Below are 25,846 nucleotides of genomic sequence, written 5' to 3' on the forward strand. Positions count from 1 at the left end.
TTCCCCTCAAACTGCAGTAGATCCAACCCGATTGGCATGGAAACCGAACCCGTATTGACTCCCAAAATGCTTGACTGGATACCCACTCAACTTGTTAATAAGCCTAGTACCCATCCGGGTCTAGAATAAGAATAAAAACTAAACCGGATTCATATAATATCCGACTTGTGATTAATTTTTGGCTTGATGTATATTCCAGTATATTAGAACACTAAGGCTCGGAAACAAGACAAGCGGCTTGTGGCTCGGCTCATGTTCAACTTGTAATGAGCTTGTCCAAAAGCTCAGCTCGACTAATATAAATTCTTTTAAGTAGTAAGAAATATATTCTAATTATATTTTACATGTATCATTTTATAATCTTATTTATTTCAGCTCTAAAATAATGCGTTTTTTTTTCTATAAACGAACCAGCTCGGACTCTGCTCGTTTAACTCGGAGTAAATATGCGCCCCAACTCCTTGGTTCGTTTAACTCCTCGTTTGCCAGTCAACACTATCCGACCTGAAAGGGTGACTTTGCAATTTCTTAAAAAATGAGGGTATTTTTACTAGATACAATACAGAAGAAACAACCCCTCTAATTCCCTATATGTCCTCTCCTGTATAACTTCGTCGTCTCCTCTCTCTCGATTCGTCGTCGCTCTTTCTCTCGCATTCTCGTTCCTCTCTCGATCTCTTCTGAGTCGCGATGGGAGACAGCCAGTATTCGTTTTCCCTCACCACGTTCAGGTGCGCACAATTCCGCTAAAACCCTAGATGTCGTCTCATACGTATTTGTACGCGTCGGCCCTGTTTTTGATCGTATTCTCATTCTTATCTCCGCAGTCCGTCCGGTAAGCTAGTTCAGATCGAGCACGCTCTGATGGCCGTCGGATCTGGCCAGACCTCTCTTGGGATCAAAGGTACAAAGTCCTTCGCGTTCTTCTTCCTTTTCTTGCTCGTTTGTTCCCTCAGTTTTTAGGGTTTTACTTTATCATATCTATTTTCGATCAGTAGTTCGTCTTACCAATCTCGGTAGACGAAATACGGAAGATTAATTGATTCTATTCAGGGATTGATGGTTTCTGTATTTGTATGTAAATGTTTATGGATCAATGTTAAGCAGTGTATTCAACAAGGTTTCGGTTGATCGATTGATGCGAGTTTCGTTCGAATAATAGGTTGTTTACTTTTGATTTAGGCAAAAATTATGGGGTTTGTAGTAAGAAAAGATTTAATATTTGTAGCATCTTGTTGGAAATCAGGCAGAAGATTGAATTCGCTGGAAGGATTTCGAGGTCGATTAGGGAATATAACTGGCAAAAGCACTCAGACCGCTTAAATGCTTAATGTGACCTTGTTCCTCAACGTCACAGTGGATTGTTCCGCAGATTGCTTAAATGCTTAATGTGACCTTGTTTATGGATCAATGTTAAGCAGTGTATGCCAACAAGGTTTTGGTTGATGCGAGTTTCGTTGGGATAATAGGTTGTTTACTTTTTATTTAGGCAAAAATTCTGGGGCTTGTAGTAAGAAAAGATTGAATATTTGTAGCAGTTTGTTGGAAATCAGGCAGAAGATTGAATTAGCTGGAAGGATTTCCAGGACGATTAGGGAATAGAACTGGCAAAAGCGATCAGACTGCTTAAATGCTTAATGTGACCTTGTTCCTCAACGTCACAGTGGATTGTTCCGAAGATTGCTTAAATGCTTAATGTGACCTTGTTTATGGATCAATGTTAAGCAGTGTATGTCAACAAGGTTTCTGTTGATGTGAGTTTCGTTGGGATAATAGGTTGTTTACTTTTGATTTAGGCAAAAATTATGGGGTTTGTAGTAAGAAAAGATTGAATATTTGTAGTATTTTGTTGGAAATCAGGCAGAAGATTGAATTAACTGGAAGGATTTCGAGGTCGATTAGGGAATAGAACTGGCAAAAGCACTCAGACGGCTTAAATGCTTAATGTGACCTTGTTCCTCAACGTTACAGGCAGAAGATTTAATATTCGTGATAAAGCTGAAACTTGAAAGTCTTAGTCTTACCTGATTGATGCATGCCCATAAAGCACATGCAGTCAAATCAAGTGGAGGAAACCATAAGGAGTCACTTAAAAGGAAAATTAGCTATGAACTATGCCACAGGGACTCGGCCAACTGGGTGATGCACCCACGTCGACGCGACATGGGTGCGCGTGTGGGTGTGGCACCCGGTGCGGTCAACCTGACCTTGGGTGTGGTCAATGCACTCAGGGTCATTTATGTCCAACTTTTGAACTTTATATATATATATATATATTTATTTATATTAATATTTATATTTATATTTTTGCCGCACCCCCCTCACCCATGTGACATAGGCTATGAAGAATCTTAACAAAGTATACTAGAAACGCTTAGGATGGTTGTCACATGCGTTGTGTCTGCAATCAATGGGCACTACTCTCAAGTAGAAGAATCTGCATGCTATGAACAAAACAGTAAGCCTCAAATCTAATGCATATACCTATTTTGCAAAGGAAATACAGTGAAGCCAGAATGATTGTTCAAATAATAAACATAATAAAAGTACCTATTTACTCAAGCTGTTGGTTGCTTTATGTGTGTTATACCATGAATTTACTTGTCAAAGGCAGTGCCTAGGCGCAGCCCCACCACCTGGGCGACCAGGTTTGGGCGGTGGGGCCCTATATTACTGCCTAGGCACCGCCTTGGCTGCGACCGCCTAAGCTTTTTTTAGAGCCTAGGTTTTTTTTTTGAAGATTTTTTAAGGCATATCATTTGTTTTCTTATTCGAGGAGAAGAAGAAGAAGAAGAAGAAGAAGACATGTTATTTGTCTATTGCTTGTATTATGTCTATTGTTGAGAAGAAGAAGAAGAAGAAGTTATATTATATCTGATATTGAGAAGAAGAAGAAAACATTATTTGTCTATTGCTTGTATTAGTCTATTGTTGTTAATTTTTTTGTATACATGATTTTATATTTTGTGTATTGTTCATTTACATTGTTAGTTGTATGGATCCAATTGTTAATTTACTCTTAATTTGTTTAAGATTATGTAACATAATTGCTTTACAGTGTTTAATGACATATTGTTTGTCTATTGCTTATTGTTGATTGATTTTATACTGTATACATGTTTCTTATTATGTTTTTTTTTAAATTTTTTTTATTTGAGTTACCACTTAGGACCCGCCTGGGCCTTTTTAGGGGCTCACCACCTAGGCTCCGCCTAGCGCCTATGACAACTAAGACCATGAAAGAACCGGATCCTAAATATGCTATGCACATTCTTCCTCGTTGGGTACAATGAGTTATTGTAAAGAAGTCGGACAAGCTCCTTTTCTGGAAAACATCTTAGAAGTGAGGCCTGAATTTTTGAGGGCTACACATGGGAAGTGGATGAAAAGCCTGTCTTGAGCTATCAAGCAGAGTGGGAAAAGAAAATATAGGCAACATAAAGTATGTTGTGTAGGATATGAACTTGTGAGTCATTGGAGAATCTTCAACCAGTGGCATAATGGAACATCTTGCTATATTATTGAAGCAAATGATTATATTTGTTGCAGGGTGCATTTATGCGAAGTTTGACATTGACCTGATACAAATGTTGCCCTTTTCTTTTCTGGTAGGCAAAACAAAAAGAGAGCATTATTAGGACAAAAAAGAAGAAGAAAACAGTGACAATCAATCGCCCTGGTGTGATAAATACAATATTGGCAATGTAATCAGAGTCAAAACAGGCATGATTTTCCTCCTATGAGGAGTAATTGTTTATTGCTGCTAAATCAAAGAAAAAGCTGCTGCATGATTTGCGCACTCGAGAAGCAAAATACACAGTTTCTTTTATGGCCATTTGTTTTATTGTTTCGAGAAGTTCTTCATAAAGAAATTGGAGTTGGACATACTAGATTAGCTTTCTTATGTATCAGGCTTCCTGTCTGTCCTACCCTTTCCATCTCATTTTCCTTTGCTGCTCTAATCGATCCTCTTTTGTGTTGCTTCTACCTCACAAATTTTTCTTTCTTTATCATCCACTGCTTCCCATCTTCATGTACTGGATTATACACCAATTGTCTTTCATTTTATGAAGCATTTTCACCTTTTCTTTAAATACTGATTGATCACAACATGAAAAGTGTAGTTACATAAGATGGTCAACATGAATATCGTGCATCATAACTTGCATTATACAGATAAGAAAGTTTAACTTCTCCTTGAAAGATGTAGTTTATAAAGACAGACTTGTTGTCGCATTTGTAATACACTCTTTGTATTCACGTTAGCTTCAGTGTGTAACAAAACTGGGAGCATGTGCATATATTTGCTTTTATACACTTGTCTACAGCTGTTATCTCTTTACTTCGTTTTTTTGCAAGGACATGCATTATTGTTTTAAGCTCCAGGTTTCGGCTTTCCATTTGTTAGATAATGAGCCTCACAAGCTTTTATGTTTTTGTTTGCAGCTGCTAATGGGGTTGTCATTGCCACCGAGAAGAAACTGCCATCCATTTTAGTTGACGAGTCATCTGTAAGAATCTGACATTCTGACCAATGTTATGTTGAAGATCATGGAGAATTTTTTCTTTCACTTATGGTTCAGAATCAGCTTTCTCTAGGACAAACATAACTGTTAATTATTGAGTTTTACTTATTTTATTCTGGCAATTTGTTGGTTATTGATGCTAATCACCATCATGGTTGTGCATGCCTTTTCTATGTTTTGCAGTAAAAGATTTTTTGCATGTATAGCTGTGTTATGTTTTGGGTTCACATCTTCGCAAAACTTTTCTATTTAAGAAGCGTGCATAACTGCTATTTGTTTCATGTTGGTCATTGGAAATATACCATGGTCATTACAAACTTTCTTATTTTCTTACCTACATGTATCTATTTCATGGGTACTCTATTTATTCCTGATTACTGATTAGCAAGATGCATTTGATTTTACACGATTTTAACAGCGAAACTTCTATACATGTGCTTTCATTATTACCTGATCGTTAGACTGTTATCTAATTGTATCAGATACTTTTGTTCGAAAAAAGGAAAATTGCACAAGTGGGACATTGGTAGGGGATGTTTCCATAAGTTTTTTATTTTGTCTGTTTTATTAAGATTACTGGTTTTACAACTCTATTCAGTTTGGTTTAGACTATGCTCCTCAGGATACATATACTGTTCTGTCAAGGTTCTACAGAAGCAGCACTTTGATGTTATGCTAAATTCCAACACATGGCATAACATTAAGTTTTTCCATCTCAGATAAACAAGCATTTTTAGCGACTGATTCTATGAATTTTGGAACCTACTATCTACTATTCTTTAAGTGTATGAAAGCAAATTCTTGTGTTTATGTAACAAGGGTGCTTCAAGTAGTCATATGAGATTTTTTTTGGGTGGGGGAGGGGGGCTCCATACACTATGTACCCATAATGCACCCATATCTTTAAAGTACAATTTGCACCATTATTCTAAAGTTTATTACGCTTAAATGACAAAGAAGTACAATCCTTTTTTTGGAATTTTTGATAGCTTTTTTCTATACATATAAGCAAACAGATTATTGATGGATATTAACTTTTAAAATGTTAATCACAAGAAACACAGTGCTTCCTCAACCTTTCATTTGCCTATAGACACCTAAGGATTGTGCGATCTTTAATACCTAATACACCCTAATTATGCTTTGGATTTTAAAAACAAGAAGATGCACAAATGTCAGCGGAAGTCATATTCAGATTCTTCACCAACTATGTCACATAGGTGCGGATGCGGCACTTTAAAAAAACTTGGGTGCGGGGGTGCGGGGAGGGTATTGTTAAATTGTAATCTATTATCCTTGTAATGCCCATATATATTTTATATATATAAAGAAAGATACATATACATGTATATTTCATATATATGTATATATATCTATCTAATTATATATATAAATATATATCAGCTGTAGGGGTATTTTAGTCCTTTTCATTTTTGCGCATATTCTCTTTGGAATGTGCATGTAATTCCTTTTTCTTTTTTACTTTTCTTTTATTCATTTTTTGGATTGCCTTGGGAGGGACCCAATATGATCGTTGGGCCCCTCCAACGGTCACATTTGTGACCGTTGGAGGGGCTTCGACGATCACATTAGGGCCTCTCCAAGGCCCCCCTTTTTGTGTTATATATAGGGGTCTTCTCCCTTTTGTAAATTCATTCTTTGGAGCTTATGCTCTCCAATTTCTTCAATACAATTTTTTTATATTTTTATGCTGGTGTGCATTTGTGAGATTTAGTGGGTTGTGCTTTTGTGTACAAAGTGTTCTAAAGAGTTCTTATTGTGCACGTGTTTATCATCAAGAATATTAAGGTCTTGATCATAGTATCTTGTTGAAGATACTTTTATATGGTATCAGAGCGAGGTTGGAGAAAGAAAGATCGTGTTGATTCTCACATTTTTCTGTGCCTCGAAAAATGTGCCTTCAAAATATTTGGTGATTGGGGTGGATCCTTTCGTTTATCCAATACTTTAGAAGATTCTTTCACTAAGAAAGATCTAAAAATCTCTTGAGGTACGTATCTTTTTTTATCATTTCTCCTCTCCAATGGGTGAAAAAAACTCCCATTTCTCTCTCGGCTTTAAACTTAATGGTTTCAACTATCACGTTTGGGCCAGAAATATGGAGGCGCATATTAAAGGAAAGGGCTTTAGGGCTATGTCCAAGGCTCGATTTCCGAACCGGAGCCTAAGATCACCTTAACGAAGAGGAGAAATATAAATTCTTGGAGGAGAAGAAAGAGCCAAAGCTCTTGAAGATTATAGCAAAAAACATGAAGAATGGGCGATGAGGAACTTCAAAATCCTCTCATGGATTTTTTCGTCTGTAGATACAAGAATCAATGCCAATATTATAAAGTTTAAGAAAGCTTCTCAAGCGTGGAAATACCTTGAAAAAATGTACACTAAGGGATTTGTCCCACAAATACTATTTTCAAAAAAGGGCCTTGACCCTTTAACAAAACAAAATGACTATTAGAGAGTATTTTGCGGAGTTGTCTTCCATTTGGGATGAACTTGCCATACTTGAACCCAAATGGAGCAGAGAGGCTATTGAGCTTAGGCACAAGCAATTAGAAGAAGATCGTTTCTTCAATTTTTTGAATGGGCTTAGGATCGAATTTGAACAAATTCGATCGTCTCTTTTATCCACCTTCACTTCCCCCTGTCTTGAAGATGTAATTACTAAACTAAGTGGGGAAGAGACACGTATGGGTATAAGTAAGAATAACCCAAGTGTTCTAGCAACACGTTCCAATAATGAAGAAAATGAAGGTGTTAATGCCGTTTCAAGACTGGGGAGCAATCTAAGGACCTACAAGCCTCCTCATTTTAAGAATCAAAACCAAGGTTCAAGTGGTCAAGGAGGAAAGAGAGATTATAGCAAACTCGTGTGCCACTTTTGTAAGGAACCGGGGCACATCAAGCTAATATGTCCAAAATGGAAGAAGTTGCTAGCCATGGCTACCACATCCCAACCTCAAAATGAAGAGTGCTCATCATCTTCAAATGAAGCTCTATCATTGCAAGAAATTGTGGATGCTCTTCAACCCAGAGTTGCCAGTCGAGGAAGCGGGAGCGGGAAGCGATACGGGAAGCTGAAGTGGGAAGCGATATGGGAAGCGGAAGCGGGAAGCGAGGCACTTTCAAAATTTTAGGAAGCGGGAAACGTGGGACCACTTAGGAGCAAACCGGGAAGCGTCTCGGAAGCGACATAGGAAGCGACCTAAGAAGCTATAAATTTCTAATTTGTAAATTATAAGCTACAAAGTTCTAAACTCTAAGTCTAACCTTAAAATTAACATAATCCACTACTTCACTTCATCATGCAAGATTCAAAATAAAAGTATACCAAAAAAATATTATAAGACCATGACAAAAAAATAACATAAAAGTTTTTAAGTTGGACTACTCCAACTACATCATCAAAAAAACAATTAATAATTCAAGAGTTCATTAATCTGTCATCTTTCTCTTCCCCTTCAAGTCAGCAATAGATCGTGAACTTTCTGCATCATCACGTGCTTCTTGTCCTCCACGACCATGTCTTCTGCTCCTTCCTTCATTTCCTATAATGAATACCTTAAAAAATTAAAATGTTCAAAAACCATAATTTAAAATATAAAAAACACAATATCAACATACCTTGCCTAGGTCTCCTGCTAAAGAAACGATCAATCCGACCTTGAGGAACTGATGGTCGCTCTTGTATATCTGCAGTTCTACTAGCTCTGTTGGATTGATTTGTATCCTCTTCAACTTCATTTGTACGTATGATTATTGAAGGTAATGGAGCTCTTGGTTGTGCATCTTTATGTTTGAATTTGGAAATAGTGCTTGATTGTTGTGCACTATCATCCAAATCTCTCCATCGCATATCCTCTAATCTCAACGTATTTTCTTCTACAATAGGAAGTTCTGGATTGATATCCCATTTTCGACTAGGCCCTTCTTTGTAGCGATCGTTGCACCTTTTATAACAAGAATATAAAATATGAATGCTAATAAACAATCAATGATAGAAAAAGAGAAAAAAAATACCAAAACAAAAGTACAACACAGTTTAATTATACCTGTCAATCAATCGAAGATTGGAATGAATATATACTAAGGTATCAGCACGATCTTCATTGAGTCTATTTCTTTTAACATTGTGAATGTAACTATAGGTGCTCCACACTCTTTCTGCAGAAGATGTGCTAATAGGTTGAGATAAAACTTTAATGGCTAATGCTCTCAACTCAGGTGTATCACCACCATAAAAACGCCACCAATTAAGCACCGACATTGTAGGATTCAGTGCATCTATTCTTGCTGCATTTCGGCTAAATCTTCCACTTCTTGATGCAAAAGCCATAAGTTGTGACCTATAAAGTGTAGATAGCTCTTCATTTCCAGAAGATATGACTTCAAGCGCGAGCATTGCACCGTCTAAGATATCATTATCCTTTTCTGCAAAAAAAAATGTTTAGTAACTATAACAAGAAAATGCAAATGAAATAATAAAATAATTAAATCATTAAACTTTATTAAATTGATAGAATAAAATTTTTACCAGGAGAAACTCGTTTGACCCCTCCTGCTGCTGGGATTTTGAGATACTCTGACTCGTAATATTTTGGAGTAAGCATGTGGGCTAGACTATGGAGAGGCACATTCATTCTATCCCATCTATTTGAGACAATCTTATGAATCTTTTCATATAAATCTGGTTGTCCTTTTAGATTGTCTTTGATTTCCCCCAACATATTGTCCATGCCTTCATACACTTCACCAATTATAGGGCCTTCCTGATCACAAAATTTAATCATCTTATAGATGGGTTTTGTAATCAATAATGCTAAACGTACAAAATCCCAATATTCTTCATCAAGAACAGTTGTTTCTGTTGTAACAGCCCTTTTTTTTCATAGTGTCATCCGTGCATGATTGCTTCCAATCGCTCCATCTATCTGAAATTACTGTGAACCTTAAGCTCTCCCTCACATCAAGCAAGCGTTTCAAAGTAGTATAATGTGAAGCAAACCTTGTTTTTGCAATCTTTATTAATTCTAATTTTTCATTACTTCTAAAGATTGCTAGTGCTTTTGAATGATTTGTGATATACTTCACAATTTCTTTACTCTGCAAATATGTTTCTCCCAACCAATGAAACTCATGTGCCAAATCCTTGAAGATCAAATTAAGTGTGTGCACAACACAAGGTGACCAAAAAATATACTTGTACATTTGTTTTAATTCTTCACCTGCTAACTTGCAATTTGCTGCATTGTCTGTAATCACTTGCACTACATTAGAAGGCCCCACAAGTTTAAATCCCGTCTTCAAAAACTCGGCAATGTTTGCAGCTGACTGTTGCACATTAGAAAAATCGCTTGCATATAAGAACATCGAGCCAAAACAGTTTGAGGCAAGTATATTTATCAAGTGTTTGTTCTTGATATTTGTCCAACCGTCTGAGACAATGGAAACTCCAAACTCCTCAAACTTTTCTCGAAATTCATTTAACTCCCTGTGAACACACTCTTTCTCACTGTCAAGCAACGTTGTTCGCGCTTTTTCATATGATGGGGGTTTATATCCAGGCACTTTACTAACTGCAGATATCATCTCTTCCCAATATGGTGATCGAAGCACATTGAAAGGTATGCCATTTGCACACAAAAATCTGATAATTTTGTGATCTACATCATCTCTTTCTACCTTTTTAAAGGTATCACGAATATCAACTGTTTTTCGGTTTCCATTAGATGATGTAATCATACTAATAGGCTTCTTCGGAGTATCAATTCTTGATCTCCTCAACTCAAATGCACTTGATGAAACCTCCACTCGATGAACTTGCCTCTTAATTTTTTTTGCCAATTCTGCATTTTTTGCAACTACAGGGCAAAAGACAATCCCAACACTTTGTCCCTTTGGAGATCCCATGAGATGTGCAAAAACTCGAGTATATGACCCATGATAAATATTTTTGCAGTGCCTGCACATAAAAACTTGGGTTCCACCTTGCTTTCCTTGCCCACTCTTCTTTTGTTTCAATACATGGCGCCATAGCACTGTTGTTTTATGCATGCTAGGTGGTTCATCATCTTGGTCATCTTCAGAATAGTAGTCATATTCTTCTTCATCTTCCTCATCAAAACAATTTTCATTTCTGTTCTCAAACTCATATGGAATCTTGCCCTTTCTTGCATTATCCTTCCCAACACCACTAGACGATTCATGCTCCAAATTGTAAAAAGAATCATCATCGTCATCATAATTATCGTGATCATAGCTTGTGATGGTCATTAATGAAGCAAAGAACAGACAAATATACCTGCATCATAAAAGTATAGGAATCATTTTAGAACACTTTAAAAAAACTATTATTAACATCAAAAGATGGAGAGTGGAATGCGAAAACAAAAGGAAAAAAAAAGACTCAAAGTGAACCATGAACGCCCCTTGCAATCGAATTCCCGTAAAATACCGTGGGGTTTACTAAACAACTTCAGTGTCAGCGCACATAAACTAATCATGCTCATTTCTTAAAATAATCCAGACAATATGTATCACACAGCTTCGCAGTCACAATCTAAATTTCAGAACTATGAAACCAATCAGATTTCTTTTTTCTAATAGCATTAACACCCGTAATGAATACAGAGGAAAGCATCAAGCCTTAAAATTCAAGTTTAATCAAACTAAATCTCAAACAAACATGACAGTTGAAACTTGAAATACCACAGATTTAATTTAACCCAGGAAATCACAAATAGGTAGAAGCTTGATAAATCCAATCTAAAAAGAACTGCAGACTAGTTCTATTTATTTTTATCAGAATATGCCCATCAAATCAAATTTAACGAATCAGTACATGAATCAGCCAAGAGTCCAAGACTCAATGAATATAGCAAAATTTGTGAATCAGCCAATTTTTTTTGACATAAAATAAAAAATGGCTACAATTATTAATAAAAATCTATTTCATATGGACAAATCGAACTATTTGCTGCAGTCAGGGCTGGGTACTGGGCTGGGCTACAAAAATAGATAAAAATCTATTTCATATGGAATCAGGGCTTGGCTAGGACTGGGCTTTTAAAAAAAAATAAATAAACAACTGTTTCGGGAGGCTACCGTAACAGTTATTTATTTATTTTTTTTAAAAGCCCAGTCCTAGCCGGCTAGCCCAGCCCTGATTCCATATGAAATAGATTTTTATTCATTTTTGTAGCCCAGCCCAGTCCTACCCAGCCCTGACTGCAGCAAATAGTTCGATTTGTCCATATGAAATAGATTTTTATTAATAATTGTAGCCATTTTTTATTTTATGTCAAAAAAAAAAATTTGGGGACGCTGCCCCCGAAGTTTGGGGGCAGTGTTGTTAGAGGCGTGCACCTCATTACCTACCTGAGGCGTGCGCCTCATTACCTACCTTAGGCGTGCGCCTCATTACCTGAGGCGTGCGCCTCAGAGGCGAAGCGAGGTGCTTTGCCTCATTGATTCAGTGCAGTGGCGTAGCTAGGATTCATGTGGGGGGCAGTGTTGTGAGCCTCAGAGGCGAAGCGAGGCGTTGAGCCTGCGCATTTACAACCTTGCTAAGCAATGGAGGAGGTCGCCGGACGTCAGTGGAAGAGAGGAACATACCTGAACAGAGACATTGCTCGATCGAGGTCTTCAGATGATGTCAACAAAGGAGGAGGTTGCCGATCGTCAGAGGTAGCAGATCGGCGTAGGTAGCAGATCGTCGGAGGTCGCCGATCGTTGGAGGCCGCCGATCGTCGGACGTCGCCGGTGGCCGAAAATGAGAGAGAGAGAGAGAGAGAGAGAGAGAGAGAGAGAGAGAGAGAGAGAGAGAGAGAGAGAGAGAGAGAGAGAGAGAGAGAGGAGTCGGGTGAAAAAGAAAAACCCTGCCTTCGCCCTTAAGTTTTCATGATTTTTTGTAAAATGTCTGTTTTACCCTTATTCAGATTTTTTTATTGTTTTTCACGTGTCAATTTCGTTTTAAAAAAGGGTAAATTTGGTATTTCGTAAAGGCGCCCCCCTTTAAAGGGGGGCGCAATTTCCTTTAAAGGGGGACGCGATTCCCTTTAAAGGGGGACGCATTTTCCTTTAAAGGGAAACACGTCCCTTTTTAAAGAGGGACGCGTCCCCCTATAAAGAGAAGCGCGTCCCCCTTTAAAGGGGGACGCGCTTCTTCTTTTTTATGTGCGCTTCCCTGTGCGTTTCGGAAGCGCCGCGTGTCGCGCTTCCAAAGCGCGTCTCGGGGAAGCGCGCTTCCCCTTTTAGCTAGGCGCTTCCGGTAACCCTGCTTCAACCTCTTCTCAAATGGGCTATTTCTGGAGCCGCCATGTCAACCTCTTCTCCTCCTGGTAATACATCATGGCTTTTAGATTCGGGTGCTTCATTTCCCATGACCCCAAGTATGAGTTCCTTTTCCGATTACTCAAATAATCGCTCCCCATTCTTTGTTTCAACCGCGGATGAAATATCTCTTGAAGTAAAAGGAATTGAAAATTTTGAAAAACAAGGTTTTTTTATTCTAAAAATTAGATTTATACCTAAATTAAACTTAAATTTACTTTCGGTTTCTCAACTCTCGGACCATGGGTGTGATAAAGTTTTCATCTAACAAATGTTGGATACATGATCGTTGGTCTGAGAGGTTGATTGGGGAAGGCTCTAGGAAGGGCGATCTTTACTACATCGATTTTATTCAAATTCCAAAAAATCCTTTTTGTAATGTTGTCCAACAAAAGGATATTAATGTGTGTGGCACATGAGACTTGGACATCCGAATATTGTAAAAATTTTCCATTTACCTTTTGTTAAAAGTCTGTAAAAGTGATTTCAATTGTAACGACTGTATACTTGGGAAAATAAAAAAATTACCTTTTTTGTCAAAGATCTATGTTTACAACAAGGCCTTTTGAAATTGTCCATTCGGATGTATAGAGACCGACACTTGTCTTATCAAAAGGAGGTTTTGCATATTATGTCATTTTTGTTGATGACTACACGAGATATTGTTGGATTTATTTTCTTAAACACAAATATGAAGTTTTTTTGACTTTTAAAACCTATCATATGATGATTAAAAATCAATTCAACGGAGATCTAAAATTTTTTAGAACTGCCTCTGGTGGAGAATACCTTTCAAGTGAATTCAAAAATTATCTTGAAAGTCATGCTATTCTTCACCAAAGATCTTGTCCGAAAACCCCTCAACAAAATGAATTAGTCAAAAGAAAGCATAGACACATAATAGAGACCACTCAAACTCTACTTATTTCTCAAAACATTCCAAAATGTTTTTGGGCCGAAGCTGCTTTAGCATCTGTCTATCTAATAAATCGGCTACCTTCGAAAAATTTGAACAATATCTCGCCTTTTGAAATGTTGTATACCAAAGAACCCGACTATAGTCGGTTGAGAATTTTCGGTTGCAAATGCTTTGTTCTTACTGACAAGAACGACAAGCTTTCACCGAAAGCTATTGCCTGTGCCTTTCTTGGATATTCCGAAACCCAAAAAGGGTTTCGTTGTTATGATATAAAGAATGATAAATTATATGTTTCCAGAAATGTGTGTTTTCTGGAAAATGTTAATGATTTTGAAAGAAGTGAACCTTTAAAGAAAATATGGATTACTCCTTTTTATTTGAATTATTAGCTCATGATGATGATAGTGACGATGAACTCACTCCTAATGAGGCCAATGATAAAGAAAACGAAGAAGATTTTCCCTCCCATAGTGATGAAGGAACATCGAGAGACCTTATAACATATACTCATAGAGACAGAAACAATTTTAGGAGTGCCATTGAAAGATACAGTGATCCTAATGGTTTCAATTCAACTAATGATGAAAATCTACGAAAAACTGAGAGAAATAGAAAGATGCCCTCTAGGTTCATCTCATATGATTCCTTTACTCCTAAACATAGAGCCTGTCTTAGTGCCATTCATTCCTATGTAGAACTCAGGAACTTCGAAGAAGCCAAAAAGAATGATGAGTGGCTGAGAGTAATGGAATGTGAGCTCTCAGCTCTCAACAAGGCAAAAACTTGAAAATTTCAAGTTCTTCCTAAGGGTAAGAAAGCAATAGGGTACAAATGTGTATTTAAGGTAAAAACTAAGAGCGATGGATCTTTTGAGATATATAAAGCTTGGTTAGTTGCAAAGGGATATAGTTAAGAATACATGATTGACTATGAAGAAATGTTTGTCTCTGTGGCCCGAATGGTCACTGTCTGATGTCTCAATTAACAAATGGAACATTTATCAAATGGATGCTAAAAATGTCTTCCTAAATGACGATTTAAATGAAGAGGTATATATGGATGCTCCACTAGGGATGGAGACTCCCAAAGGGAAAGTGCTTCGACTTCGAAAAACACTTTATGGTTTAAAACAAGTCCCCAAGGCTTGGTATGATAGGTTTAACTTCATAATGTTAGAAAATGGTTTTTCATCCTGTTTCACTGACACTGGTTTGTTCGTTAGAAAAACTAATGCAGGGATTGTCATTCTGCTTTTGTATGTAGATGATATGCTAATAACCAGAAGTGATACTAAAGAGGTTAAAAGTATAAAATCAATTTTAAAGGATAGATTTGAAATGTCTGATTTGAGATTTTTAACTTATTTTTTGGGTATTGAAGTAACATACTCTCGTATAGGGTATTTTTTGTCTCAAACTAAGCTTGCATATGAGGTTATTGACAGGTCAGATATTACGGATGATAAAGTTTGTGAAACTCCTGCTATAGTAGGAGCTAAAATGAAAATTGATGATGACATTTCTCTCTCCGATCCCACCCCTACAAAGAGCTTGTGGGTTCATTGATGTATCTGAGTAGTACTAGATTAGATATTTCTCATGCAGTTTATACTGCAAGTCAGTTCTAACATGCACCAACATCAGTCCACATGAGTGCCATCTTGCGGATTGTGAGATACATAAAGGGTACACTAAATAAGAGAATATTCTTATCCTCCTCTTCTGAATTGAAATTAATTGCTTATACTAACTCTGATGGGGGAGGTGACCCAAATAATCGTTATCCCACCACTCGTTTGTGTGTGTTTTTAGGAGACTCGTTGATCTCATAGAGGTGCAAGAAGCAACAAAAAGTGTTTTTATCTTCTACTGAAGCTGAATATCGAGCCATGACAACAACTACCATGGAAATTGTATGGATTCATCAATTATTAGAAGATATGGGGATCAATGTTGAAGGGTCCACCAAGCTATGTTGTGATAATAAGAGTGCAATTTATATTGCCAAAAATCATATATTTCATGAGCAGACTAAACACATTGAGATGGACTGTCACTATATTCGAGAAGCATATCTTAAAGGAGTCATAGATCTTCCGTATGAAGATACTTTTACAGGTATATATATAATTTTTAACAGTTTTAAGTTAACACTAATGAAATAAAAATAATTATCATATCATCAATTCTTCATGCATAAATTTATGCAATAAATCAAATTAACAATTTACAATTGCTATTCCTCGTCACTAAAAAATAACACCTCACTGGTGCATATATATATATATATATATATATATATATATATATATATATAAAATAACACCTCATCAATATATAGATAAAACTGGACTTGGTTAGGGTTAACTGAATCTACTTTTGGACAGAAATGGACCTCATTGTGGTTGACTTCACCTTACACAAAAGAAGCCATGTCCAAGTGTTGCACCCGCATGGGTGCGGGTGCGGTGCCGTGCCCTGTTAGAAGAGTCCGTGTTACATAGTTCACGAAGTATGGACACTTAGTGGTAATTTCTCTTTCTATTAAAATTTGAATTAAGTATTGATGTATCTAGTTTTTCTTTTTTTTTTTCTGGGTTGTTGATAGCAATTTTCAGGACTTTGGCTTGAGCAAAGTTATATGCCAGTGGAAGAAAGCATTGGATGAACATTGCTTTCCCAAGAAATAGAATAGTCAATGAAGGGTTGATGCTCATTAAGCTGTCATGTTATTGGGAGGTACTCCATGACATTGATGCTCTATCTGAAAAAATACTATTCTTAAATACAAATTGACAGGATAACATCTAAGAGTAACTTCTAAATCATTGTATATGGGTGTGTTCTCAATGATATGAAAACAATTACTCGTTTCCTATTTTTATCCCACCCATGGGAGCTTGTTTGCTTCATTTCCTATTTGCCATCTGAATGAATCAACCTAATGATTTGAATCTTTCCATGTGATGGCCTAGGGGTCACCTGGTAGAATAGTGTGTGGTGTTTATGTAAGTTTTAAACAATATTTGGTGTGAAAATGCTCAAGGACGTATGGCAACAGTAAGTAGCCAGAAAAGAGTATGAGGCAGCCTGGTCAGAGTTAATGGCTATGTCACATAGACACGTCTAACAAGCAGCCATATCCGTGTCGACTCGACACCGCCCGACACGGGTAAGTGCTGGTATGGATTGGGTCGGGTCCAACCTTGACCCGATCCAAATAACAATATTTTTTTTGACTTTTGACCTGGAGTTGAAGAAGAAGAAGAAGAAGAAGAAGAAGAGAGAAAGAGAGACCTTTCGTTCCCCACCCTCCTTTTTATTAAAAGAAATCAAATTTCTCCCCTTCTTTTCAAATATTTCATTCAACCCCTTACCATTTAATTTTTTTCTATTTAGGGGCTTTTGTTTTCAAATTTCTAATATAGATCCTAATGGAGAGACACACCTGATCCATACCCAAACTCTTTCTTTATATATATATATATACCCGTGTCCCCATATACTCACTTTTTGAAATTGCTGTGTCGTGCCCTCCATACCCTTACCCATGTGACATAGCATAGGTTAATGGAAATAATGCCTTGTAAAGTAGGTTCGCAGATGTTTGTAGTTTTCTATTTTGGATACTGTAGGACAATACCTCTTCAATGTTTACATAGTTTTTCATGTAGTGTGCATTGAGAGTTCTGTCATTTGGCTTTTTCAACACAAGTTTTTGGAATGAAAAGATTGATGTCTGCCTTCGTCAATTTGTTTGTTAATCTAAATCTCTTTTGGTAGTCCTTAAATTCTCATTTGTGTTACCAAATTCCCGGTTGGCTGGGTGGGCCTTAAGCAATTTTGGATGGGCAAACAAAAGATTATTAGCATCAAATTTCATGGACCCTTCTGCTTGTCATGAATATAAACTATCTCTGCATCGGCCTCGGCTTTAGAGAAGCTTTGCATTCTACTATCTTCATTTGCCTTTCCAATGTGTCAGATCTTCTTTGTTCTACTTGATAAAAGTTCATGGTTTGATATAGTCTGAAAAGAATGACTTACCATTCAGATCTTACTGTTTCATGTGTACCATTTGAAATTGGCTTTCTTGGTCACAGTGACTCCTTTTTAACTCCCTAGTCTGAGATATTTAATTCAAAGAAGATAGCCAGCGTGTGATGTAGGTTTCTCCTTTCTCCTTATTACAACAACAACAACAACAACAACAACAACAACAACAACGCCTTCATCCCAAACAATTGGGGTCGGCGATATGAACCAAAAAGAAAATCATTTGGGTCCTCCACATGAATCCTTATCCTCCACTCATTTCTATCCAATGTCATGTCCTTGGTGAGGTTCAAAGCATTCATATCCTTTCTTATCATCTCTATCCAAGTCTTCTTAGGCCTACCCTGACATCTTTTAGCTAATATATTTTCCCATTTCTCCATCCTTCTAACCGGAGCATCATTAGGCCTTTGCCGAATATGCCCAAACCATTGTAAACGATTCTCACTCATCTTATTTTCAATGGATGCAACGCCTACCTTCTTACGTATTTCCTCGTTCCGAATCTTATCTTTTAGTGTCTTTCCACACATCCATCGAAGCATACACATCTCAGTTACACTCCTTTTTTGAAAATGATGTCTCTTGGCAGCCCAACATTCCGTACCAAATAGTAAAGCGGGTTTAATTGTCGTCCTATAAAACTTTCCCTTCAATCACAATGGCATTCTACGATCGCACAACACTCCAATTGCACTTTTCCATTTCATCCACCCAACCTTAATCTTATGATTTACATCTCCATCAATTTCTCCATTCTTTTGAATGATAGATCCCAAATATTTGAAACAATCATCCACTGCTATTTCTTGCTCACCAAGCTTCACTACACTCTCATCACTACTTCGTTGCTTACTAAACCGACATTCCATATATTCTGTCTTAATCTTACTCAACGTAAAACCTCTTGCTTCCAAAGTCTGTCTCCATAATTCTAACTTAGCATTAACCCCAGCTCTAGACTCATCAATCAAAACAATATCATCAGCAAACAACATACACCACAACACATTTTCTTGAATTGATCTCGTAAGTTCATCTATCACTATAGCAAAAAGGAAAGGGCTTAATGCAAATCCTTTATGTAACCCAACCGTTATAGGAAAATTGTTTGTCACCCCTCCACAAGTGTGGACATTGGTGACTACTCCTTCGTACATATCTTTAATTATACTAATGTACTTGAGAGAGATACTTTCTTCATCATTGTCCACCAGAGAACATCCCTAGGTACTCTATTGTATGCCTTCTCCAAATCAATAAAAACCATATGCAAATCTTTGTTCCCCTCTCTATATCTCTCAATAAGTTGTCTAAGAAGATGTATAGCTTCCATAGTTGATCTTCCAGGCATAAAACCGAATTGATTCTCCGATATCATGGCAACCTTCCTCAACCTATACTCAATCACCGTCTCCCAAAGTTTCATAGTATGACTCATGAGTTTTATACCACGATAGTTTGTGCAATCTTGTATATCACCCTTATTCTTATAGAGAGACACCAAAGTACTCTTCCTCCACTCATTAGGCATCTTATTTGTCCGTCAAATCTTGTTAAAAAGATTTGCCAACTAAACCTTTCTCACCAAGCATTTCCAAGCCTCGATAGGTATACCATCCGGGCCAACTGCCTTTATGGATTGCATTTTCTTCAAAGCCTCTGCAATTTCTTTCTTTTGAATCTTGCGCATGAAGTCACGATTCATCTCATGAAAAGGAATGGAGAAGTCTCCAAGATCCTGGGCATGTCTTCCATTAAATAGCTTATCAAAATAATCTTTCCATCTCTCCTTAATCTCCTCATTTTTAACTAAAACCCTTTGCGTTGCATCTTTGATACATCTAACCATACCCAGATCCCTCGATTTCATATCTCTCATCTTTGCAAGCATATAAATATCCTTTTCGCTCTCCTTGGTATCCAACTTGTCATAGACCTCCTTATATACCTTATTCCTCGCGTTTCAAACTACTTTTTTAGCTTCCTTCTTTGCTACCATATACTTCTTCAAATTCTCATTATCACGACTCTTACTTAGATTTATATAACACTCTCTTTTAACCTTAATAGCTAATTTGACATCTTCGTTCCACCATGATGTATCCTTACCTAGCGGTGCACCACCTTTAGACTCACCCAAAACCTCCTTCGCCACCTTTCGCATGCAACCTGCTATCTTATTCAACATTGATTCTGCATCCTCCTTGAGACACCATTTAGCTTCCTTAGCTACCTGTTCTACAAACATTCCTTCTTTAGCTCCTTTCAGTGTCCACCACTTAATTCTAGGATCTATCCTATGCCTATCCCTTTTGTGGCATTTTCTAATTTTAAGATCTAAAATTAAGACTCTATGCTGTGTAGCTACACTTTCTCCCGGTATAACCTTACAATCGATGCAACAACTCCTATCTCTCTTTCTGAGTAAGAAAAAATCTATCTGACTCTTATTAACCCCACTTTTAAATGTTACTAGGTGAGACTCCCTCTTCCTAAATCACGTGTTGGCTAAGATCAAGTCATAGGACAAACCAAAATCTAAAATCCTTTCTCCACTTTCGTTTCTTTCTCCTATACCATAGCTTCCATGGATACTCTCAAATCCATCCCTATTAATGCCTACATGTCCATTAAGGTCTTCGCCGATGAAAATCTTTTCTCCATGAGATATCCCTTGTACTACTCCGTCTAAATCTTCCCAAAATTGACGCTTAATGGAATCGTCTAAACCGACTTGAGGTGCATAAACACTAATAAAATTAATAATATCCGTACCTACTACTAATCTAATAAGTATAATCCTATCCCCCTTCCTACATACCTCAACTACATTATCTATAAACTCACAACTAATAACAATCCCAACTCCATTACTATTCCTATGTATTCCTGAATACCAAATCTTATATCCTCAAGGTTGTATCACTTTTGCTTTCTCACCTACCCATTTGGTCTCTTGTAAACATAAAATATCAATCTTTCTCCTACACATAACATCTACTAACTCTACCAACTTACCAGTTAAAGACCCTATGTTCCAAGTGGCTAACCTAATTGTATGGTCTTGAACTATCTTTTTTACCCTCACCCTTTCAACAAAGTGCGAGAACCCTTGCCTATTTGACCCCACCCCCGGGCGCCGGTTAGACGCATCGCTTCTGGGCAATGTCCTAGCTACCTTTGCCCACTTATCACTGCCTCCGGGCCTATAGAGTACATAGCGTCGCTTAGTAGGGACTGCCCCAATGAAATTCGCATATTGGTTCATATTCATAGGGTGTGACTAAGTTTTTACGCTGGCTGTCACTGGCCTAACGCACCCTCCTCCGTTATCCGGGCTTGGGACAGACAATGTATAACTAAAGAGTTATGCACAGGATAAAAAAACACGGCCTAAAAATGTATAAAAAGCAAGTTTTTTTTTGAAAAGAAACGACATGAAAACGCCACATATTGCTCTCTCATTGGTGATTGCATATTCTAACAGCTTTTTGTCATTTTTGGCATGATTTGACAGTTGCAGAAGTTTGCTTTTGGCTGCTTTTGGAGTGATTGGCATATTTTTTTATAGATTTTAGTAACAATATGATTTTAAACTTCATCCTGTCAGGTACAAAAGATTCAGCTTTTGACAGAAAATATTGGAGTTGTTTACAGGTAACTTTGCCCATCTTTCTGCAATTCTGAAAGTTAAGGATTTTAGTACCTTTAGCATTCCATGCACATGCTGTGTGTGTTGTGTGGAAAAAATAGTTTATGCATGTTTTTTCATCATTAATCTTTAATTAATTGATCTATGTAGAATATTTGGCACAAGGGTTTCCTATGTCTCTTGCAAGGCCATGGTACAATAAGATAAGCTACAATATGCATGTTAACTGTGATATTGAAGGTCAATAAAATTTTGTTACCTTAGTGTAGTATGGAGGTAAGCTTTTTTATTCACGTGCCATTTAAATTGTTGCAGCTGATGTTACTCGGATTCTTCAAATTTTATGAATATACTCTTAGACATTGGTTTATTTTCTTCAACATGAAGGCATTCCTTCTAATTTTGAAATTAAGAACAGATGAAAAATGCAGCTATCCGCAAGTTGAGTTCTCACTAGTTGCTTAATGAGGGCTAGTTCAATGTTTTGAAATCCTAAGTGAGCTAAACTTTGATGATAATTGGTGTGTTTGCAATGTTAGCATATCCATGTATGCCCTGATGAACTGCTTTATGTCAAATGTAGTGAGATCGAATAGTTGTGAAGAATATCATGATCATTGTACATAAATGTTCTGTTTAATGTCGTTGGAATTGATGTTCAGGGATGCATGTCTATTGAGCTTGAGAGGCGATTGTTGTTTGTAATGCATCCACAACTTCTATCTTGCTTTATTAGTGTCACTGTATCTCTGTGTTTCACATTGAGGAAAAGGAAAAGGCTTATTCCTATAGAATTGTTTTATGTTATGCAAGTGCATGCAAATGATTGTTGTTCGAGAGCTTTTTGTTGCTTTTAAAGACTGATATATTGCTTGTCAACTAAAAAATGCGAACCTCCTGCATTATGGCATAGGGAAATATATTCCTTTTCCACACCCTTTACGTCCAGTTGTAATTGATATTCCTCTAATAAAGCACTGGTTTCTTCTTTGTGTACAGTGGGATGGGACCTGACTTTCGAGTTTTAGTTCGGAAAAGTAGGAAGCAAGCACAACAATATTACAGACTGTATAAAGTAATCATATGGCATTTCCTTTGTTTATGCAACCTTTTTTTTAAGTTAGTTTTTACTATCTTCACAAAATAATTAGTACTTACGTGTATGGAGTTTCCTGTTGTTTCTAGAACACAAAAATGAGAAAAAGCACTTATGCAACATCTGATATAACAATTGTAGGAGCCTGTTCCTGTTACACAACTTGTGAGGGAAACTGCAGCTGTCATGCAGGAATTTACTCAATCTGGGTAACTAGCTTGTAACCTTATGGGGTTGTGTTCCTACTTCCTATTGATAAACTACTGTCTTGATGGACTCATGCTTGATTGCAGTGGCGTGAGACCCTTTGGAGTTTCATTGCTTGTTGCTGGATATGATGACAATGGCCCACAACTTTACCAGGTATGCAGCTTAGCATCTGATGGATTTCTGCCACTTGGTTAGTGGTCGTACCTGAACCCTCATTTCTGACAGAGTTAGTTTGTAAAGTTTAAATTGACCCCATGGGAAATATTGAACACTAGTCCAATTTTTGCTATGGAGTTTTTGATTGTCTATGTGGTACGGATTCCATTTTCTCCTTATGTAACATGGCATGCTTTCTTCTCAGCTTATATACACTCCCCACTCTCTCTCTCTCTCCATATGACTATAAATTCTGCCTTATGCATTATTCACTATTGCAAGTATTCTTACCTGTAAACCCTTGATACTTTCATGAGTGCTCTTTGCTTCTTACTTTTGGCTGGTAAACCCTCTCAAACTTGACAAATGACATGTTGAGTTCTCTTTTCTTTGATTGTAGGTGGATCCTTCAGGTTCATATTTTTCTTGGAAAGCATCTGCCATGGGAAAGAATGTTTCCAACGCAAAGACTTTTCTTGAGAAAAGGTAACTTATTTTATATGTATTTTTTTCTTTTGCAAGTTAGTGATGGTTCTGTAAACACAAAAGATGGAGGAATATATGCAGAATCGAACTAAGAAACATACACAAGAAAGTGATTGTCATGAAGCTAGTCCCATGAGCACAATTCAACATACCAAGTTGACGAAATATAATAGACTTGGTTATGTGACCAAACTTAATGAGGCTTTTGTCTATTTTCTGCAAAATAATAAAGGCCATATACTTTGCCGGTGCTGCTGTAAATTCCCAAAACCATCCTTGATGCACTCCATACTCCCTCCCAAGCACGTCTACTAGTGGAGCTCTGACACAGAATCATCATTTATGTGCCGTGTCTCTCCTATTTTCTTTCACTATGTAACAAAAACTACATAACTCTCTAGTGCTGCGTTAAATCACCCTTTGGCATGATATTGGCCCTACTTCATGATGGATGCCCCAGTCCATTTCCATCTGCCCATGTGGCTGTGTATATTAAGCTTTGCTTTATTTCCTCTGGTTCCTTGAGTTCATGTGAAAATCAGCCATGTCAGGAGTTTGTAACTATTTGGGTTTGATTCCTTTCATAGGCTCGTTGAGGGAAAAAATTATCTATAACCATTCATGAGTTTGAAAACTAAAATCTGATAGCTGTCTGATGTGGCCTTTAAGGTGTCATTAGTTTTCTCTTCAGATCTTCTTCACTTTTCTATTAGCCCTAAAACAATCCTGATTATTTTAAATGATAATATAGCATAATAGTAACCATTCATGAGTTTGAAAACTAAAATCTGCTAGCTGTCTGATGTGGCCTTTAAGGTGTCATTAGTTTTCTCTTCAGATCTTCTTCACTTTTCTATTAGCCCTAAAACAATCCTGATTATTTTAAATGATAATATAGCATAATAGTAACTTGATTCTTCTGTTCTGTTTGTGGATCATTCACTACACGATCCAAATTCCAAATTTTTTTTGACACGCTATGCACTTCTTTTTGTGCTTTTTAGATGCTTAGAAAAGTTGATATTTCTATCCATTTGAGCAGGTATACAGATGACATGGAGCTGGATGATGCTGTACATACAGCCATATTGACTCTAAAAGAAGGGTGTGCATGATAAGAATGCCTGCTATACAAATATTTATTTGGATTCTTGCGATACTGTACTTATCTGCTATATTTTTGCAATCGCTGTAGGTTTGAAGGCCAAATTTCTGCTAAAAATATTGAGATTGGTATAATTGGTGCTGATCGACAATTCAGGTAGATTGTTCTTTGCCTGTGATTTTCTGAGTTTGTGTGTATGTTTCTTTTCTTCATGTATATCTTAACATCCTGGATCTGCTTCCCAGTTCCCACCATGCACATGATATGGCAGTTAAATAGTTGCATGAACCACAGCTTTGCATAAACGTTTGTCATTTTCCTGATATATTATGGTGTGATGCACCTTGGGCAGCAGACATTACACAAATTCATGCATCTATTCACATACAAACATGTCTAAGTTTGGAATCTTCCAATTGGTGGTAGCTAAGGATGCAGTTATGGAATTCCCAAAATTTGTGGTTTTAGCAAATCCAGATGGTTGTTTGGGATAAGTGTAACGGTTCAGCTAAGGATTTACCACTTCCACTTGTGCAGCTGTTTGGAATGCAGCTGAAAAGTTGTAATTATAACTGGAAGAGCATTGGGAAGGTCATCGGAGTAGGCACCGGCATGGGAACTGGTGTAGTATTTGGCAACTACCACCTCATGTAGGTGGGAAGTGAGATGTGGAACTGGAGGTGTCAAATACCATCCCAGTTCCATCATTTCCTACAACTGCATCCATCCCAAACGACTTTGGCAATGGGTATTCCACACTTCCCACTCCGGCTACCTCGGTGCCTAGATTTCAATCAGGGCCTAATTCAAGATTGTGTCCAATCATGGCAAATTCAAGATTTGCATATCGGGTTAATGTAGAATCTGTGTCAAGTTCTTTTGAGGCCACTCCTTGCCCCCTGTTAATGAAGCCTTTGTTTATGCTATAGCTTTTTTACATGAGTGTGCATATGTGGGCATGCACTATCCCATCCGTGCATGCATGTGCACACACACACACACACATGAATGCCTGCTCATGTCAGTAGACTTGGAATTCCAACTAACCAGCTCTGTCAATGTGCTGATGCAGAGTGCTGAAACCATCTGAAATTGATGATTATCTTGCTGAAGTTGAGTAGACGAGTTTCTTTGCTCTTGTTCATCTATTTTTTTTTTTGCGTTGGATCTTTTATCGGAAGATGGTCATAAATGCTCTTTCATTCAAAAGATGGTTTAAATTGCTAAATTGTTGCTCCACTTACCTGCTTTACACATTTTCCTGTTATATTAGAGAAATTTATCTTGTA

General features: G+C 37.2%; 1 protein-coding gene across 1 annotated transcript; it reads left to right on the forward strand.

The window, feature by feature from the left end:
- Nucleotides 1-621: 621 nt before the first annotated feature.
- Nucleotides 622-25,846, forward strand: LOC149818201 (proteasome subunit alpha type-2-A). Its single transcript, XM_089984792.1, has 11 exons — nt 622-731; nt 828-904; nt 4,447-4,511; nt 21,463-21,509; nt 22,504-22,579; nt 22,742-22,809; nt 22,894-22,963; nt 23,367-23,452; nt 24,495-24,557; nt 24,648-24,713; nt 25,630-25,846. The coding sequence occupies exons 1-11, from the start codon at nt 691-693 to the stop codon at nt 25,676-25,678; spliced, it is 708 nt and encodes a 235-aa protein (XP_089840918.1). The 5' UTR covers nt 622-690; the 3' UTR covers nt 25,679-25,846.

The sequence above is a fragment of the Nuphar pumila genome, chromosome 13 (assembly GCF_984573655.1).
Source record: "Nuphar pumila chromosome 13, dmNupPumi1.hap1.1, whole genome shotgun sequence".
Lineage (NCBI taxonomy): Eukaryota > Viridiplantae > Streptophyta > Magnoliopsida > Nymphaeales > Nymphaeaceae > Nuphar > Nuphar pumila.

Bases quoted from the DNA above. Each gene is read 5' to 3' on its own strand.
- LOC149818201 (XM_089984792.1), top strand. From the start codon at position 691: ATGGGAGACAGCCAGTATTCGTTTTCCCTCACCACGTTCAG. The intron at 4,512-21,462 runs GTAAGAATCTGA...TCATCCTGTCAG, and splicing joins TTTTAGTTGACGAGTCATCT to GTACAAAAGATTCAGCTTTT. The intron at 24,714-25,629 runs GTAGATTGTTCT...GTGCTGATGCAG, and splicing joins GGTGCTGATCGACAATTCAG to AGTGCTGAAACCATCTGAAA.